Source organism: Coturnix japonica, chromosome 2 (assembly GCF_001577835.2).
Source record: "Coturnix japonica isolate 7356 chromosome 2, Coturnix japonica 2.1, whole genome shotgun sequence".
Classification (NCBI taxonomy): domain Eukaryota; kingdom Metazoa; phylum Chordata; class Aves; order Galliformes; family Phasianidae; genus Coturnix; species Coturnix japonica.
In genome coordinates, this window is record NC_029517.1 from 32,244,457 (window position 1) to 32,261,300 (window position 16,844).

General features: G+C 37.5%; 1 protein-coding gene across 8 annotated transcripts in view; it reads right to left on the reverse strand.

Moving 5' to 3' along the window:
• SATB1 (SATB homeobox 1) overlaps nucleotides 1-16,844 on the reverse strand; it is a 92,833-nt gene that overhangs the window by 20,430 nt on the left and 55,559 nt on the right. For all 8 annotated transcript variants that reach the window (XM_015853822.2, XM_015853820.2, XM_015853821.2 and 5 more), the window contains 2 exons: nucleotides 13,709-13,921; nucleotides 4,902-5,057 (listed from right to left, as the gene is read on the reverse strand). In XM_015853822.2, coding sequence (XP_015709308.1) covers nucleotides 4,902-5,057; nucleotides 13,709-13,921 — 369 coding nt within the window. The remainder of the gene's footprint in view (nucleotides 1-4,901; nucleotides 5,058-13,708; nucleotides 13,922-16,844) is intronic.

Sequence of the window (16,844 nt, forward strand, 5' to 3'; positions counted from 1 at the left end):
CATTTATAAAACTGCTGGTTAAAAGATAAAAGTGAGATAACAGACATCAATTTTTCACTATAAATCTCTGAGTTTACTACAACATTAAAATTTCCAGCAAAAGCAGAGTTTTATATACCTGAACTCTAATGGCCTATTCTGAAAATATTTATGTCAGGAAAAGCACGGTATTTGCACACCAAAAGCAATTTTAGTGCCAATGGTTAGCATTCCCTTCCCATTTAACTCCTTCCAATCTATTCAGAAGTGGGAGATGCTCTTCTCAATGCCCACCTTGTGCTCCCTCCCAGGCACAATTTCAGAAGAGGGAATTCCAGGTGAATACCAAGGTTAGAAGAAAACACATCTCATAGAATTTCACCACACAAAATATTTGTGTGATGGCTTAGGGTGGAGTCTATAGAATGTTCTAAACCACTGTACTCCCAGCAGAACCGCTCATTGCAAAGGGTATAACTGCCTAACAGAACTGAAAGCCAGGGACAGGGGGATAGGAAATTAGGCAACATTGTGCAACAGCTTAAAATTAATGGGTCAAAACTCTCTTTAAATATATAAGGATTCTGGAATTATGGCAAATAATCTATTAGTTTTATTTTGACATTAAAATCAGTACGTGATCCTGGGAAACCCAAATGCCCCAGCTGCCAAAGGCTTCAACACACAGGCATTTTTATTCAGGGAGGACAGAGGGTGTGTGACACCCACTTGCACATGCACAATAACCCTCAGCACTGCAGATGCAGAAGAGTACTCATTTTACCTATTTATTCTGCAATACATTTATTTAGGCATAATAATGCAAACTAACAGCTATGTAGTGTAGCACACAGGACATTCAGAGATACGGAAGTTGGTATCACCTCAGTTTTTGCAAATTGCAATTTCCTAAATTTAAGAAAGATTTAGCAACATAAGCTGACTTTCAGAAAAGTTTTGCTTTTTTCCTTATATCACACTATCTTTCCAGGGTAAGCCATAGATGTAACTACTCAAGACACAGCAAACATACAGGAGCACTACAAGTCTCTACTTCTCTCATCTCTCGGGGCTCCTAGGTTCGGGTTGTTTTATTTTTGTTTTGCTTTTTGTCTGTTTGTTTCTTATGGAAGAAAATTAGATTTCAGCATCTGTCACCATCAAAAAAACCCCTCATCCCCAGCTCCCACATGAAAACATTGTAACCAATGCACAGCTACTGAACCATGATGCCTTAATGATCATTACACAAATCAACTTTTTTTTATTTGAAGTAACGAAATTAAGAATGTGTTCTCAGAATTATTTGAATCAGACTGTTGAGTAATAAATTTAATAAAACAGCAATGTGATTAAATTCTAAAAGTAATGCATACTACACAAAATTTTATGTGTGGATTCTTTTCATTTTGACTTATTCAGGTATGCTGATTAAATTTTAGAAGGCAATATTGTTAGCATTTGCCCTTCTTCCACTAAAAAACCCTGTGAATAGAGACAGAATGTGGTAAACATTTAGGTCTTTAATTTGTATATGCTTTTCTAAAGCTCTCCTTTTGACATAACCTAACAAAAAATATGTAAGCCTATTCTGCAGACTAAAGACAATAAAAACATAAGACTTTAAATATTGACTCTAGATGTTTTGCTGATTACAATTCCAAAATCCCTCCCAAAATACTATGTATTTCAGTAATTTGAATTATATTATCTTCCTCAGCTTCTTAGTATAAACATTGTAACTTTTAAGGAATGTATTTTGAATTTAACAGAATCTGAATTTATTTTGCAGACAAGATATTGATCCTGAAATATATGGGAATTTTTGAAGTACAGATTGTGTGCAATGCTATATGGGAAAAGAATTCAACCAGGAAGAACCTCCTATCCAAGTACCCAAACTGATTCAAATCCATTTCTTCAGGAGAGCCAAGAAACAGTTTTTGAGTGAGTCGGCAGAAAAGTGCACTGTGAAACTGCAAGTATGCAAATCCTCACTCAGCTAGGGCAGAGCATGATCTCACTGATAGCACTGCAATCTCTTCCCGCTTCCGTCATCCCATCCTTGTGCTATGACCTCTGCTGCATCCAGGTCAAACATCAGGACCATGCATGGCCCCCAGTGCACCAGGCAACTGTTACCAAAGGTGCTTACACAGCACAAGGGAGGATGCTTGATTTTTACCTCAGCACTACCTAAATAGAAACTTCTGTAGCACATCATTTAATAGCCATTCTGTTCAAAGTGCTCTACTCAGCAGAACATTATCTGCAGTCTCCTGGCTCAGGCAAGCCCGGCCACCTTGCAGATGCTAGCTGCTTAGTTAGACTCACAATCTAATATTGACAAAAAACAGTTTCTGAAAAAATAAAAATAAAAATAAAGCCCTCCAGCAAACTCTTATCTTTGTCCACCAGGTCACTGTTTTCAGTCATGTACACTTTTGTGCTATAACTCAAGACTTCAGTCAAGTTAATCAAGTCTCTATATCCAAAGGAAGAGAAGAAGAATATTCATTTCTGGTGAGGTTTAAGATGAAAATTTCTTGGTGAGATTTAAAACAAAAATTTTTAACCATCACATAATTTTCTACTATGTATTCTCCAGACTTTGTACTATAACTGGAAGTGATTATCCCAGGTTTTCCACCCTGGAGTGAGAAACCAATATCCTCAAATTAAAGAGAACAATGAACCATAAGATCCTCTTAAAGAATATGTTTGAACAAGTCTCTAGTTCATGCAAGAGAGACTTCTTTGCCCCTAGAAATATTTCTCTCTACTATCAACAAGCTCCAATGCAGATCTTTTCACATGACACCTTTCCTTTACTATACATGGCTTTCCTACATTTGTTTTTGTGGTTTTTTTTTAATATATATTTTTATAAATATTAATTGTCTGACTAGTACTCAACTGTTAAGAGAAGATCAAATACATTCAGTTTACCTATCAGGTTACTTCTGAAAAGCAAGTTTCTACTACAAATGGCACTTTGGCTAAATACAGCTTTGAGTTCTTGCTAAATGCATAAATTAACATTATTTTGCTTAAATACAGGAGAAAAACAACCTCTGAAAATAAAGACAATCCCAACAATGAATTGGAAAAGAACTGTTTTCTCTTGTTTGTTCAGTACACTCAGTAGCACAGCCTGCACAAGATTCTAAGTTTTTGTACTAATACTCTAAAAAAACCCTACTTCATCCTTTGGAAGCTTTTGTTCTTCCAGTGCTGATTTTAAAAGAGATTAACTGTTTCTTTTCAAATCAGAATTGGAAGAGCTTTTCCAGCTAGAAATTTTAAGATTACATTCTTAAATGTATTAAGACACAAACTCAGATCAAAAGAACGTGGACCAACAGCTGAGATTCATACCTTAGTTTTGTGGAGAACAGTAAAGGGAAAGGTGTAGAGAACGGACAGTTCTCCAGCCCCTGGTCTTGACATGTAAATAAAGACATCTGAGGAGCACACAGGTTGGGAGCTGCTATAACATTCTATCATAATTAGAAACATTTCGAGAGCCCTGTAATTTCCAATCAAAATTACAGTAATTTCTGATATACAAGCCATGATTCATGACAGAAATTTTACATTCCATGGGAGATTATAGTGGCCTGATGTATGACACACTGAGTACAGCACTAACATAAACAATTCAGTTTAATGTTTAAACAGCACTTGGTGTTTAGAATCCCACAATAAAAGAAACATATTATTGTAGAAATTATCACTTTGACAGTGATTGAAGGGTAGGCAGGCATGTGGCCCATAAAGCTGTAATTTTTACAGTCCACAGCTTGAGTTTAATCATTTTGATATAACATTTCCAAACTATCCCTTAAAATGCTCCTTACAACATATAACTTAAGAGACAACAACCTTTCCGTACAATGAAATGGAATAAATTCCAAAATGTGAACATCGTAAAAGTCAAAGGTCAAATAAAATTATGAAGAAAATCAACACTGAAATCCTGAAGGCACAAGAGCGGGTATAGCTGATCACTGACACTTCACCCTGGAAGATGCTGTGTTTTCTATGAAGAAACTTTAGAAAAGTATGGGATAAGTGCCTACCTGTATTTAATAACTAATCTGACATGAAAATTTAACATTGTAAGCACTGGTGTTTTAACCATTTCTATCAAATGTTGACATAGCAGTGGCTTTAGTTGCTCCCATTTTTCTATACATTTGCTCAATTTGCATATCGAGTACATTCTCAGCTACATCAATGCTTCTGAATACTCCAGTGATGTTTCTCAGAAGACATGTCACTTATGATAATCACATCAACAGGTGCTCACTGATTTCCCTCTCCTGCCACTAAACTTGACAGAAATACTTCAGTTAAAGAAAGCAGGACAGAAAACCACACAACAAAGTCCTAAAATAGAATGTACAATAAGTGTGCATACACACACTGGTATCCATGCAGCCATCCTATTCCACAGAGACTACACAAGCTTTCTTAGATGTAACCTGTCTGACTGTAATGCGTTTCTTTTTTCTAGACATAGACAGTTCTGCCCCACCTCTAGGGCACATCCTCAGTGCTGGGTCTGCTTCACCAAGCCCCATTTCTGACTCATTTGAGCAAAAATCAGAACACTGGCATTCCTTATTACAGCCTAGAGAATTGCAAAACACCGAAGCTCTGAATCTGCTTTAGAGTCACTGTAGGTGGACTGCATACAACTTTTGTCTCATCCGTGTCAACTACACGTTTATGAAACTAACTCTTTCAGAACTGTCTGATTACAATAAAAGGTACCCAGTCTCTACCTGTGGACTCCCACAAGCTTCAAACTGCAGCACTGTGCCATCAGGCTAACCCACAGCCAGTCACTAAAAATTACATGGAAACAGCTCAAAAACAAAAAGGGAGAAAATGGTTCTATGCACAAGGAACTTTACCTGGCTTTTGGTTGCTGCCACCTTTGCAAAGAGTGCTTGAGACACCTTAGCTCTCTTCATTTCCTGCTGAATCTCATCATAAATGGAAGCATTAATGTTCATGGAATTATTTTCTGTTTTTCCATTCCTCTCCGTAGCAATTGTAGCAGTTTTGACCTGGAAAACATATGTTATGAGACCATTTTCATTATGGAAGAGTCATTTTCCTCTCATTCCCTTTCTAAACAGTTCCCCTCTACATTTTTTTTCCTTTTATTCCATACTGCTCTTACATCCTTTCAGTTTGTTGAAGACTTAACATTTTAAGTTCTCACAACTGGGAAACGAGAAAATTCAGCAAACTGAAACACATGAAGGCATCCAAAATATGACTTACCATTAGCTGACCATTGTGATTTCCATGTCATAAGACAAATTATGTGCAAACCTGTCAAACAGTCTTGTAGAGACTTGTGAATCATTACAAGATTTCTTTGCTCCACACAAATTAAGCAAAAATTATAACAGTGGCATAAAATGATCTCTACTGAAATAAATTTTAGAACTAAACAAATAAATAGCCACTGTTCACATCCAGTACACTCAAAGAATGGTACCATAGAAAATTTGCTGCTTCAGATTTAACTTTTTAAAATATTGTCTGATTGGTTTAATTCTTAAGATTAATTTAAAATGAAGATTCTTAAGAATAACTCAAGATTAACGCATATTTCTATCACACATGAAATCAAATTAGAGCTTTCTTAAAACTCTTAATTCTTCATGTATTTCCCTTACATATTTCATATACATATATATTTAAATTATTTATTCTTCTTGAAGCCTGGCTTAAAGAAAAACACATGTAAATAACACTACCCCTTCCAAGTTTGTTGCCTCTGCAGTTTATATGCTATCCATTGAGAGGTACAAAAATCAACAGGTACTCTCAGAATATCCCTACAATATTCTTAACAGCTAAGGAAAGCAACACCTCTTGCAGTACTTGCCTGAGATTAGTGGACCTTCAGAGGAGATGAAAGACTGGATTTCTGCCAAGAGCCCTCAAGGTGATGATGCAAAATCAGACCTACAGATTTCAGTTCAAACCTGCTGGTTCATACTGAAGTTGTTGGGAGCTGAATTAATTTAGCCATCCAGAAGTTAGCTGTCTAGTCTAAGTTAGTCATCCGAGCTACCTCTAAGTTTAATGAACAGAGCCAGGCAATTCCAAAGGGTGATTCAGCCTGCTCTCAAGGATGCATCTAAAACCAGTTTTACTATCAGTTAAATCTAGTACAAGTCAGCATCTTTCTGTGCTCTTAAGTCCCTTTGGGTTCAAAGGGAAATCATGACAACATGATAATTCATCTTCTAATCTCACTTTATGTGAGCTTACATGTCATGGGTCTCACAACAAGAGAGGCAAAGAGTTTTGGATGAGGGACATATTTAGGAAAATCAACACTCCTAGAAAAGTCACGCTCAATTTAGTTTAACTATCCTCTATGGTACTTTTAAGATAAAATAATCTAGCCTAGAAACTGGGAGTGCATGCCACTTCTGCTGAGCCTGATTTGTCTAGCAGGCATTTACAGAGCTGTGCTAATGCATGATCATTACCAGCAAATGTGAAACCTCAGCAAGGACAAGGTGCATACATCCACCTGCCTCCTACTGGCAGGCATTGGCCTTTCTGCTGTCTGAAATCTGGAGTCTTTAATCAGAAGGAAAATAGGAAAACAGAAAAATAAAAATCCCTGATTTCAGCAGAGTTTATCAAAAGTCATGCTTTCATCTGCAAACAACTGGAACCTTGCAGGAGCAACCTGGAGAATGAGGTAACCCTTTATCTGCAGTGTGGCTTTTATGGGTGATGCTGCAGCAAAGGATGGCTGAGCCTGGGTTGGTGGCTGCTCAGAAATGTCTGAGGAACCAGGCAACAGGCAGCTTGAGAAGCAGCACCATGAATCTCCTCTTCTTCACACTTCAGGTTGGAGAAACACGTCTCATGCTGAGCAAATTAGCATAGAGTTGCAAGAGCAGGTTCATCTCCTGAATATCATGCAGTGATACAATTTGAAAATTACAAAATCAGTGGCAATTTTATAATCTTTAAATGAAAAGGACTCACTAAAAGATAACTGATGAGCAATGGGAACATGAAGTTTACTACTGGAGACAGCAGTCACTGTGAACATGTGAAAATCATGCTGTTAATCAGAAAACTAAAAGTGATGGCTTTATTAACTCATCTTCTTGGACCAGAGATTTAAATGTTGGTGGAGTTATCCTCCCAAAAGGAATACTTGAAACAACTAATCTTGTAAGGTCCTTAGGGAAAGATAAGTGGATGAAAAGTGTTGTCCCAGGAAGTAAAATGCCATGGCATATTTTGTGAAGAAAACTCTTTGCTCTTGAGATCCTAATCAAAATGTCTTTTTCTGTAAGCATGTTGGCTTTTTGATTACCACTCAGCTTCAAAAGACAGCTTCATGTTGTAGTACTTCATACAGTGCTGAAATGAGCTGTAGAATGAACAGCCTGGTCATTAAAAACCAGAACTGACACACCTTACTGGAGTCAATTTATATTGTGACTCTTTGTCCACATTTTTCCATGTGCAATTTAGTATGGATATGATTTTAACCTAAGAGAACTATTTAAAATCCTCATTCTGGTTGACAAATCACAACTATTTATACACAAGACAACAAACTCAATGGCATCTAATATGTCACTGATGTTTAAAAAAAAAAAAAAAAAAAAAAAAAAAAAAAAAAAAAAAAAAAAAAAAAAAAAAAAAAAAAAAAAAAAAAAAGGCTCATATTGCCATATTGCCTTTTGCTGATGCTATATTGGAAAATTAACAACAGAAAACAGTAATATCTGCATCAAAATGCCATATTAGTCCACATATCATCAGGACAATGAAAGTCTTAAATTTATAAAATGTTAGGCATGGGGATTATCAAGAGTTGTAGTTCACAGCCATATTCCTTCCCTCTCCAATTTACATCACTGGCCAAGTATAAAAATTCTTCCCCTGCTTCTTAACAGTTTCTCTTTAAAGATCAGGTATAGACTGTGGCTGGACTAGATGGACCATTGGTCTGCTCTGGTCTGATGAATTCCATGCAGTAATGCTAATTAACCTCTTGGAGAATATCCATACATAAAACTGTTTCATAATTTATACATAGCAAGCATCTAGCCTGCTGTGTTGAATTCAGAATTGAGTTCAAGCTAGAGGCTGTTTGAAGCTAACTTGAAAAAATGCCCTCCTCCTCAAAATAATAATAATAATAATTAAAAAGGGGGGGAAGGAGAGGAAAAGGAAAGGAAAAGGAAAAGGGAAAGAGAAAGGGAAAGGGAAAGGGAAAGGGAAAGGAAAAGGAAAAGGAAAAGGAAAAGGAAAAAGAGGAAAAGGAAAAGGGAAAGGGAAAGGAAAAGGAAAAGGAAAAGGAAAAGGAAAAGGAAAAGGAAAAGGAAAAGGAAAAGGAAAAGGAAAAGGAAAAGGAAAAGGAAAAGNAAAAGGAAAAGGAAAAGGAAAAGGAAAAGGAAAAGGAAAAGGAAAAGGAAAAGGAAAAGGAAAAGGAAAAGGAAAAGGAAAAGGAAAAGAAAAAAGGGAAAGAAAAAAGGGAAAGGAAAAGGAAAAGGAAAAGGAAAAAAAGGGAAAGAAAAGGGAGAAACAAACACTGAAAAACAAAAAGCCCTCAACAGTGCAACATTAGTACTTGGGAGAGGAGGTAGAAAAAGTATCCATTTTGGATAGAAAAACAAAACAAAGCATAATCTCCCATCTTATCTATGCTTAAACACAACCTCTCACTCCACCCACACATATAGCCACATTTTCTGTTTAGGAAACAAATCATAGATTAGCTAATTTTTTATTTATTTATTTATTTATTTTATTTTTTTATAGTAATCAAATTTTGCGAATACTAACTGAACAAGGGAGCATTGTTTTATAAGTGTATCATACTGAGAAACAGAAACTCATTTGGATATCTTCCTATCACCAATCAATTTAGTCATTTAAAAATACTTGGAAAAAGAATAGCACATCCATCTCCTCCTGGCCTTCCTAGACAGATATCATCAAATAAAGCCAAGTGCAGTGGCAAAAAAATCAGGATTCACTTGATTCTCCTAAATGAAGTAGAGGCTACTGTAGAAGGAATAACCAATCCAAAGTGGTTGTCACAAACATGGAAGTTCATTTCTTCCTCATCAAAACTGAAACAACAAAAAAAAATCTTTTACAACACATTCTCATAAGTACTGTTTTAGCTTGAGAACAAAAATCTTCTTTAATCCTGGTTTAGCTTTTAATATTACATCGTGCATTAAAATTCATAAAGTAGTTCATTCCGGGCAAAACAAACTACTTTTCAGTTCTACTCTGCAAATAGCACAGGAGGTACAATAAATGCTGTTGCTTTCAGAACAGCTTTTATCAGGACAAGGTTTACTACTCCATTATTACTGCGGCGCCTGGAAGTGCAGTTATAGTTAAGTGTCAGTGTTTCCATTAACTCTCCTCCATGGTGGTTTTCACGGGGGAAGGAGAGGGTTGCATTTATTATTTTGTTCATTTTGAGTTTCATTAAAATGCAACTTGGCACAAGGACTACCAAACTAAATCTCAAATTTAAAAATTAAAATTTTGCTGGTGGTGATGGATGATGTGTGAACTCCAGGGCTCCAACGTGAAATTGCATGAAGAGGGCATTATCTGCAGTTCCTGGAAATGCAAGTGTGCAAGTTAACCAGACTTCAAGCCCCAAGAAAGCCATGTCCTGCCCAACACCAGTCGTTAAGAATGACATGCTTTCTCTGGGGTGCAATCTGAAACTGCTTTATCATGCAAAAAAACCTTATATATATATTTATGGTCAGAGGGAAGCCAGGAGAATATGAAAATCAAAATTTGTATAAAATGAGCAGCCAAAACTCACTCATGCAAGATTTGAGGATATTTCTTAAAAAGTCAGCTTGCTAAAATTATATTCTGCTCTTGAGTTTATACATATTCTGTTTTTACACAGGATCACGATGGATCTCAAGAGTCAGCACAATTTTTCTTTGGGCAGTATGGGTGGGGAGAATAGTTTCTTCCTCAGCTCTTCTGAAACTAAGGTCACATGTAGGATGGCTATCAACATATACAGGAAAACAAATCTGTAACTTGGTCCACTGTCTCCAGCCTTTCTCCAAGTTAATGAGGAGGAAGAATCTGGTAGGATGCTAGGAGTCAACCCTAGCATCAACCTGGGGAACTCTATTCACCCTGGAAACAGTTTGACACTCAGCACCACCTGAAGCATCCTCCCATCCCTAAGCAATTTGCCATACACCCATTCACTGCACTTGACTTAGGAATAGTGTAAGGACAGATGTTGTGTGATCTGCAAGCTGAAGGCATTGAAGAGGGGGAAAATTGTATGAATAAAGAAATTTAAAAGAGAAAGGATTTTTTTTGGGGGGGGAGGGGGAGAGCCTGTTGGATAGGTTGAATTAGATCTCCATGCAGTACCTACCTGATGGAGATGCTAACGTTTATACCTTTCGCTGCCCCAGGAAAGAGCCTGACAGACAAGATCCTGCCCCAGGAGGTGTTAAGGTGAATAACATCCGAGGGAAAATTCTTGCTCACTCTGTCTCTTTGTACTCAGCCCACCAGCATGTAAGATAATAACAGACTTAAAAACTTGACCAGCTCAGAAAGCTAAACACGGTTCTGAATGCTCATGCATTAGAGGCTAATGATTTCAATTAAAAAGAAAAGAAAAAAAAAAAAAGTAAGATTTTGCTTTTTTGTTTAAGTCAGGGAGAAAGGGAAAAGTAAGGGGGACAAAGAGCTTCTTAAAGGATTTCCAAAAAGAACTGGAAACAATCCAGATACATTAGCTCAAGTAGCAACTAGTAAGAATGCTGTAAAAATGAGATAAATTCAGAACAGTTCCTTCTAACTCAGCCACCAGGGTTTCTGCTTGGTGAGTTCCTACTATCCTATCAGACCTCCAAGGTCACGCTTTCTGTTTTTGCATGTAACAGTATGTAAAATTCACACAGAACAAGCCCAGCTGCTAAATGGTTAAATCTGCTCTACTGTCTGGCCACCAGTTGGCAACACAAAAATGCAAAATAGATTCTTTTCAGGATGTTTATTTTCACATCCTTCCGAAACTGATAACTTGCAATTGCAAAATAAACCTTCATGTGTGGCATATTAGCTTCCATTTTTCATGGTTTCATAGTTTAATTGTTTCAAATGTTACACTGGTCTAAAGACTTAATATTAAATATGCTGGCTGTTGCCTAAATTCTGTTGTCAGGATAAATGGTCTGTTTTGTCTTTCAACAGTTATCCAAGTAGTTCACAGCTAAGCTAGAAAAATATTATGCTGTATTTCTATGCAGTGAACGTTAAATAATTGTTCATAATAATTTTAGTAACAAGCATGTTGGTAGTTTTATTTCCTTAGTATCAAACGTGCAATAAACTGCAGTCAGTTTTCTTGGGGTGGGGTGGAGGTAGGCAGAAATCAGAGAACTAGCTTGCATTTATAATTTTGCAGAATCCTGACTATTGTTTATTTCTGCTACAATTTGTAAAATTATATTTGCTAGGACAATTATTAGAATAATTTCATTGTTACTTCTAGCATTAAGTTTTGTACTTAGCGCTACTAAGATTGATATTTAAATATTCAAACCTAGGGTTCGAAACACTTTGTAGCAGCTGGCAAGTGCTACATGTGTTTATAAGTGGATAATTCTGGCAACATGTTAAAAGTCATGCAGCACCCGGACTTTGATGTTTCCACATCCCTCATCCGCCTAGGAGATAAAGTACTCACATTTTGTCGAATGACAAAACAGCCAATACAGTAGTTAGAAAAACGCTTGTTTTGTTCTATACTTCTCAAGTATTAGTCTATAAGGATTCCTTGTTAACCTGTTTTCCTTTTAAAAAGGATCCAAACAAAACCGTATGCTGTTTCTACTTTTAACTGTCGTGATTAGACTAACAATACTCCGGAGTGCCACTGAAAAAAATGGCATGCAAATGTAAACAAGTACACAGCAGAAACAGACCCCCCTCCCGAAAAAATAAAAATAGAACTTGGACTTACTTTATGTTTTGTCAGAAAAATTACAAACAATCCTAAGTCCCTCTTTCAGGCTGCAAATTTATACAATTTAAAGTGTGAATTAAAACCAATACAAGGACTACCTCTGACTCGACATCCTTCTGGAAGGTCCTGCAATTAACTCTGTTGTTTAGCTGTGAAATTGCCCAAGACCACTTGAGACAGAGTGAGACATTATCTTGGTAGCAAGAGATAAGTTAAGAAGGAGGGTTAGCCTTTACTCTGAATTATCCGGGCTGTGGGAGTCTGTACAGATATTAATCCAAACACAAAAGTTGTTTTGAACACAGTTATCTATATTTAACTATTTCCTGCTAAAGCATTGCTATGTAAATAGACTCTCCTACTTTATCTTGAAGAGTATCTTTAGTGGATTTTACAGACTAAACTTATTTAATCATAGCAAAACTAGACTATTAGCACAGTCTGTTCTTTCTGTTAATATTTTTTCTTTTCTTGTGAAAAGTACTATAGCAGGTCAAAAGTGATCTGTCCTCCCTTTTCCTATGTCCTTATTATTCATTACTTTAGCATGATCCTTGGCATCCATTAGAAATTAGCTAAATAATCTGTAGGAATTTGTAGCATTCAGAATAAATATAGACTACAGTTGTACAGTTGTAGGCATATGCTTGTGCCTGCTTAGTTAAAAAAACTGATTTGTGTTTATATACTCAGACCACCACGAAACTTCCACAATTCTAAAGCCTTGCTTTGTATGGCAACCCTAGCAAAGCATCATTCCCACATATCTCTAGATCAGTTTGTTTTGTCCTTGTAAATGTACAACCTTTAGCTACAGCAATGCCAGGCATTTCAGAAAAGGTTTTTTGTTTTGTTTTGTTTTTTTTTAGTGTTTCACAATTGCATTCTTTTATTTCTCATGCACCCTAAAACCAGCATCAAGAGTTTCTTTGACAGACACAGGGTCTGCACTGCTGAATGTATGCATGTAATTCTGTCAGACTTTCTTATTTTGTGAGAATTAAAGAAAAAGTCGCACCAGATTTTACAGAAATCAATTTGAATTTCATTTGAACACAAACTAAATGAAGCTATACTGCACATATGCCAAACTTTCAGAGCAATGGATCATGCAAGACTGTTTTGTTACCCAGTTGTCAACAGCTTGACCTAATGAAGGTCCCCCCAGCATTTTGGGAGGAAGTCTTATCTCCCTGAGACATTTAGTTCAACCTATTTGTTTTCTGGAATATAATTCTAAAGGCAATACAATATGCTCATACTTCTGCTTTCATTCCCACTCAGTTTAGAGGTCCAAATCTTTCAAAATCACTGTTTAAAACTCTAACATTAAAACAACACCTGAGAATTACAGGGGGGAAAAAATAAATGTAGATAACAAAAGACACTGTGATCCTAGACCAAATAAAGCTTGTGTCTCAATAGAAAGAGCAAAAAAACTCTGTGGGGGCCCTAATGGATAGAGTTTATCTCAAAACTAGAAAATAGCTAGTAATGAACTGCTACTATCATCTATTACGTTTCTTAAATTTAATTTGTGACATGCACTGCAAATAATGATTCTGTGAACGTTTAAAGAACACAACTGCAAAATCTTTCCTCTTTTGAAGAAAGGCATCATCCAGCAGGACATGAAGAAAGCACAACAAGCAAATCCAAAAGACAGAGAAAGCAGTTTACTTGTGGAGGCCGGCTGGGAGGTGTGCTTATGAGAGGTGCGGGGCCCATGGCAGAGGCTGCATTCAAGCTCCTTTCCCTTTCATCCTGGTAAATTCGATCTCGTTCAGCTTCTGGCAGCTGCAAGAAGTTCTGCATAGCCCGAAGGTTTACAAGCAAGGACTGTGAAGCAGTCTTGGGATCCTCTTCCTTTCGGAGGATTTCTGAGAGCAAGCCCTGTAGGGAGGGGGAAGAGAAAAAATGCTGGACAGTTAGCCTGGTACAATTGTCCCCTGCACAGCCACTGCTCATCAGTCCCCCTTCCACTGGGCTTGGAACAAGAGCAGCCAAACGGGCTATTAGCTCCGCACAGGAATATATTAATGGCAATTTAGGTAACAGAGAAAAAAGCCTCAATTTTGCTCTTAATGTTATTAAGCATCTGTTTTACATACAACACAAACTGAATCTGCCTAATAGGTATCCTTCCTTTTACTGGCTTAACTTGCCATGAAATCTTTCACAGTTGTCAGACAATCACAAGAAGTTAAGAGTAAATGAAACACACATAGTCCAGAGGCATGATGAGGTTCTCAGGCTTCCCAGACAAAGCACACAGCAAACCTCAAGAAATGGCTTTCCCTGTTAGTAGCAGCTTAAACTGCTCTTCGAAAGAAGTGATATCTCACACCTAATTTGAAATAATAAACTCATAATGTGCTTTAAGTAATTCTTAATGGACCCAGATCCATATTTTTAATAAGGTAGTACTTGGATGTGAAAGTTTTATACTGAAATTTAATAACAGGTGACAAAATTGACCACTGGCTTTTGAAGAGACACTCCCTCTGCTTTGTCAAGGAAAGAAAGAGGTTTGTCCCTCTTCTCCTACCATCTCCATTCCCTCATCAGGACTACTCTAATTCTTAACCAGTCCATCACCTGGGCTTCACGTGGGCATGTTCTGTATAGGTCCCTCATCCTAAGTCCCTTTACTAGAGCTGTCCTTGGACAACTGTCAGAGAGCAACAAGAATACACCAAAGAGAGCATTAGGAATGAAAGAAACCCAGCACCCAGGGCACACACAGCAGGCTGCAGATGACAGCATGCTGCCATCTCACACAAATCACGCCAGGTTCCCTACATAATCACTACATCTCACGTCTCAGCAATGGAGCAGGTCTGGGAGACCTAATTACTCTAATAGATGAAATATTTATGAACCTGTGAGTGCTACTAGAAGTTTAACATCAACAGGTTCTCAAAGTCTCCCTCCTGCCAAGTTTGCCTTTTACATATGTCAGGCGTGCAAAATACTCTGCTGTCTTGAAGTAACAAGGATTGCAGTAAGAAAATTGTTAATTTTTGCAAAAGCAAACATGAATTTCTTTTGAAAATAAATGCTATTACCATGCTGGGACAAGGAGAGGCTTCTACTGTGAGTGTAACAAGGGAACATGAATGTGGTATTAAAGAACACAACCCAATGCTCCTTTTCCTGAAGAGATGTTGCATTTAAGGGGAGCATTGTGCTTTAACCCAGAAGAAGCAGTAAAACTAAGAGATGCAATTCTGACTGAAGATATCCACTACTACAGAAAGCAGTGGCCCAAAAATAAGCTCCTGCCTTCTCTGTAGAGAGGTCTTATGCTCACAGCACCTAGGGAAGCTTCCATCTATCCCAAAAAGTCCCTTCTTTTCAGGCAAAAGCCCCATATGGAGGTGCTGCTGCAAAGCCTCTGCTCCCAGGCAGCCGTGTTTAGGCAGCTCAGCATCCATCCCATACAGTTCTGAGCTCTGCATTTCCACGTCGCCCTTCTGCCTCCCCAGGCAATGAGGATGGAGGTGTTAAACACAATGTTGGGGCCAGCCTGGTCCTCAAGTCTCCATACGGGTCTGCACAAACAGAAGGAAGGTGGGATGGAAAACACAAACTGCCTTCCCAGCACTGAGCCTGGAAAATAATTTGGAGGAGGACTTAAAAAAAAAATAAAAAAATCTGGTGAATGCTTTCTTACCACTATTCTTCATCCCTCCTCTTTTCTGGTGTCCAGGCAGAAACTATTTAGGAGGTAAATAAATGAGTTACAGACAAAAGCATCATTTCAGTTAAAATGTATACCAAGTTCAAAAATTTTCTTTGCGATTAGCCTCAACAACAAACTTAGTACAAAATGTGGAGGTTAAATTCTCATCTAAATGTTTTATGTACTTCTAAGTACTCAAAACACACTGTTGACACTGTTTGTCAGTGGTAGGGTTACAGTACCCATCCTCCAAAGAGCATCAAAAACAATTCTGTATCACTGGAGAGAAGACAAAGCTGTCTGCAGAAAACAAGATGTATGACTGAGGTGTAAAAATATGTGATTTCTGACTGCTACTGTGCTGAAAACAATTGCTGCAGGATTAAAATGAAGAAAGGAAAGCTAAACTCAAGTGGACTGATCATTGGCAGGAGAGAAGACTCCTTACTAACAGCCAACCACAGAAAGTGTCCTTGAAAACTACGTTAGCACATACTAGAAAAGAGTTGCTGGAATAAGTCTTTGTCACACTGTGGGCATAAAAAAAAAAAAAAAAAAGGCGGAAAAAGCTGGGTTTTTCTTTTGCACAGCCTTTTACTCCATATTGAAATAAAGAAAACAGTTTTCCTGTTGTTTTTGTTTTGCTTTTATTTTTTCCTGCATTTGTCATTATAGCAATAGCTCCAAGATATCTCTTGGTGGTTAGAAATGGCATTAAGTCCTCCATCCCCTCTTTTCCCCATCACTGGCACGAGTCTTTGCATGATTTGGGAGCACAGCAGAAGACACACGTGGAGAGAAGAGGGATAAGCGCATGGGGAGAAGGAGTAAGGAGGTGTTTGTTTGAGGGCATTTGAACCAAAATGTCAGAATATCTACACAAATAACAGAAGATAACAGTGTAGTACAAGGCGTGGGGAATGTCTTGCAATACAATTTGTCTGTTCCAAATATTATTTTGATCCTACTGCTTCAACTTTTTAAGCACCAAAATGCATCTAGGGATGGTTAGACAGAAAGCAGAATGGGAAAATCCTAGAAAGAATACCCTCATATCTTGCCATTCATTCTACAAGGCTCAAAATGGTTTGCTAAGCTGCAGGTCTTGGTGTGGTCTCCTGACATTGTACC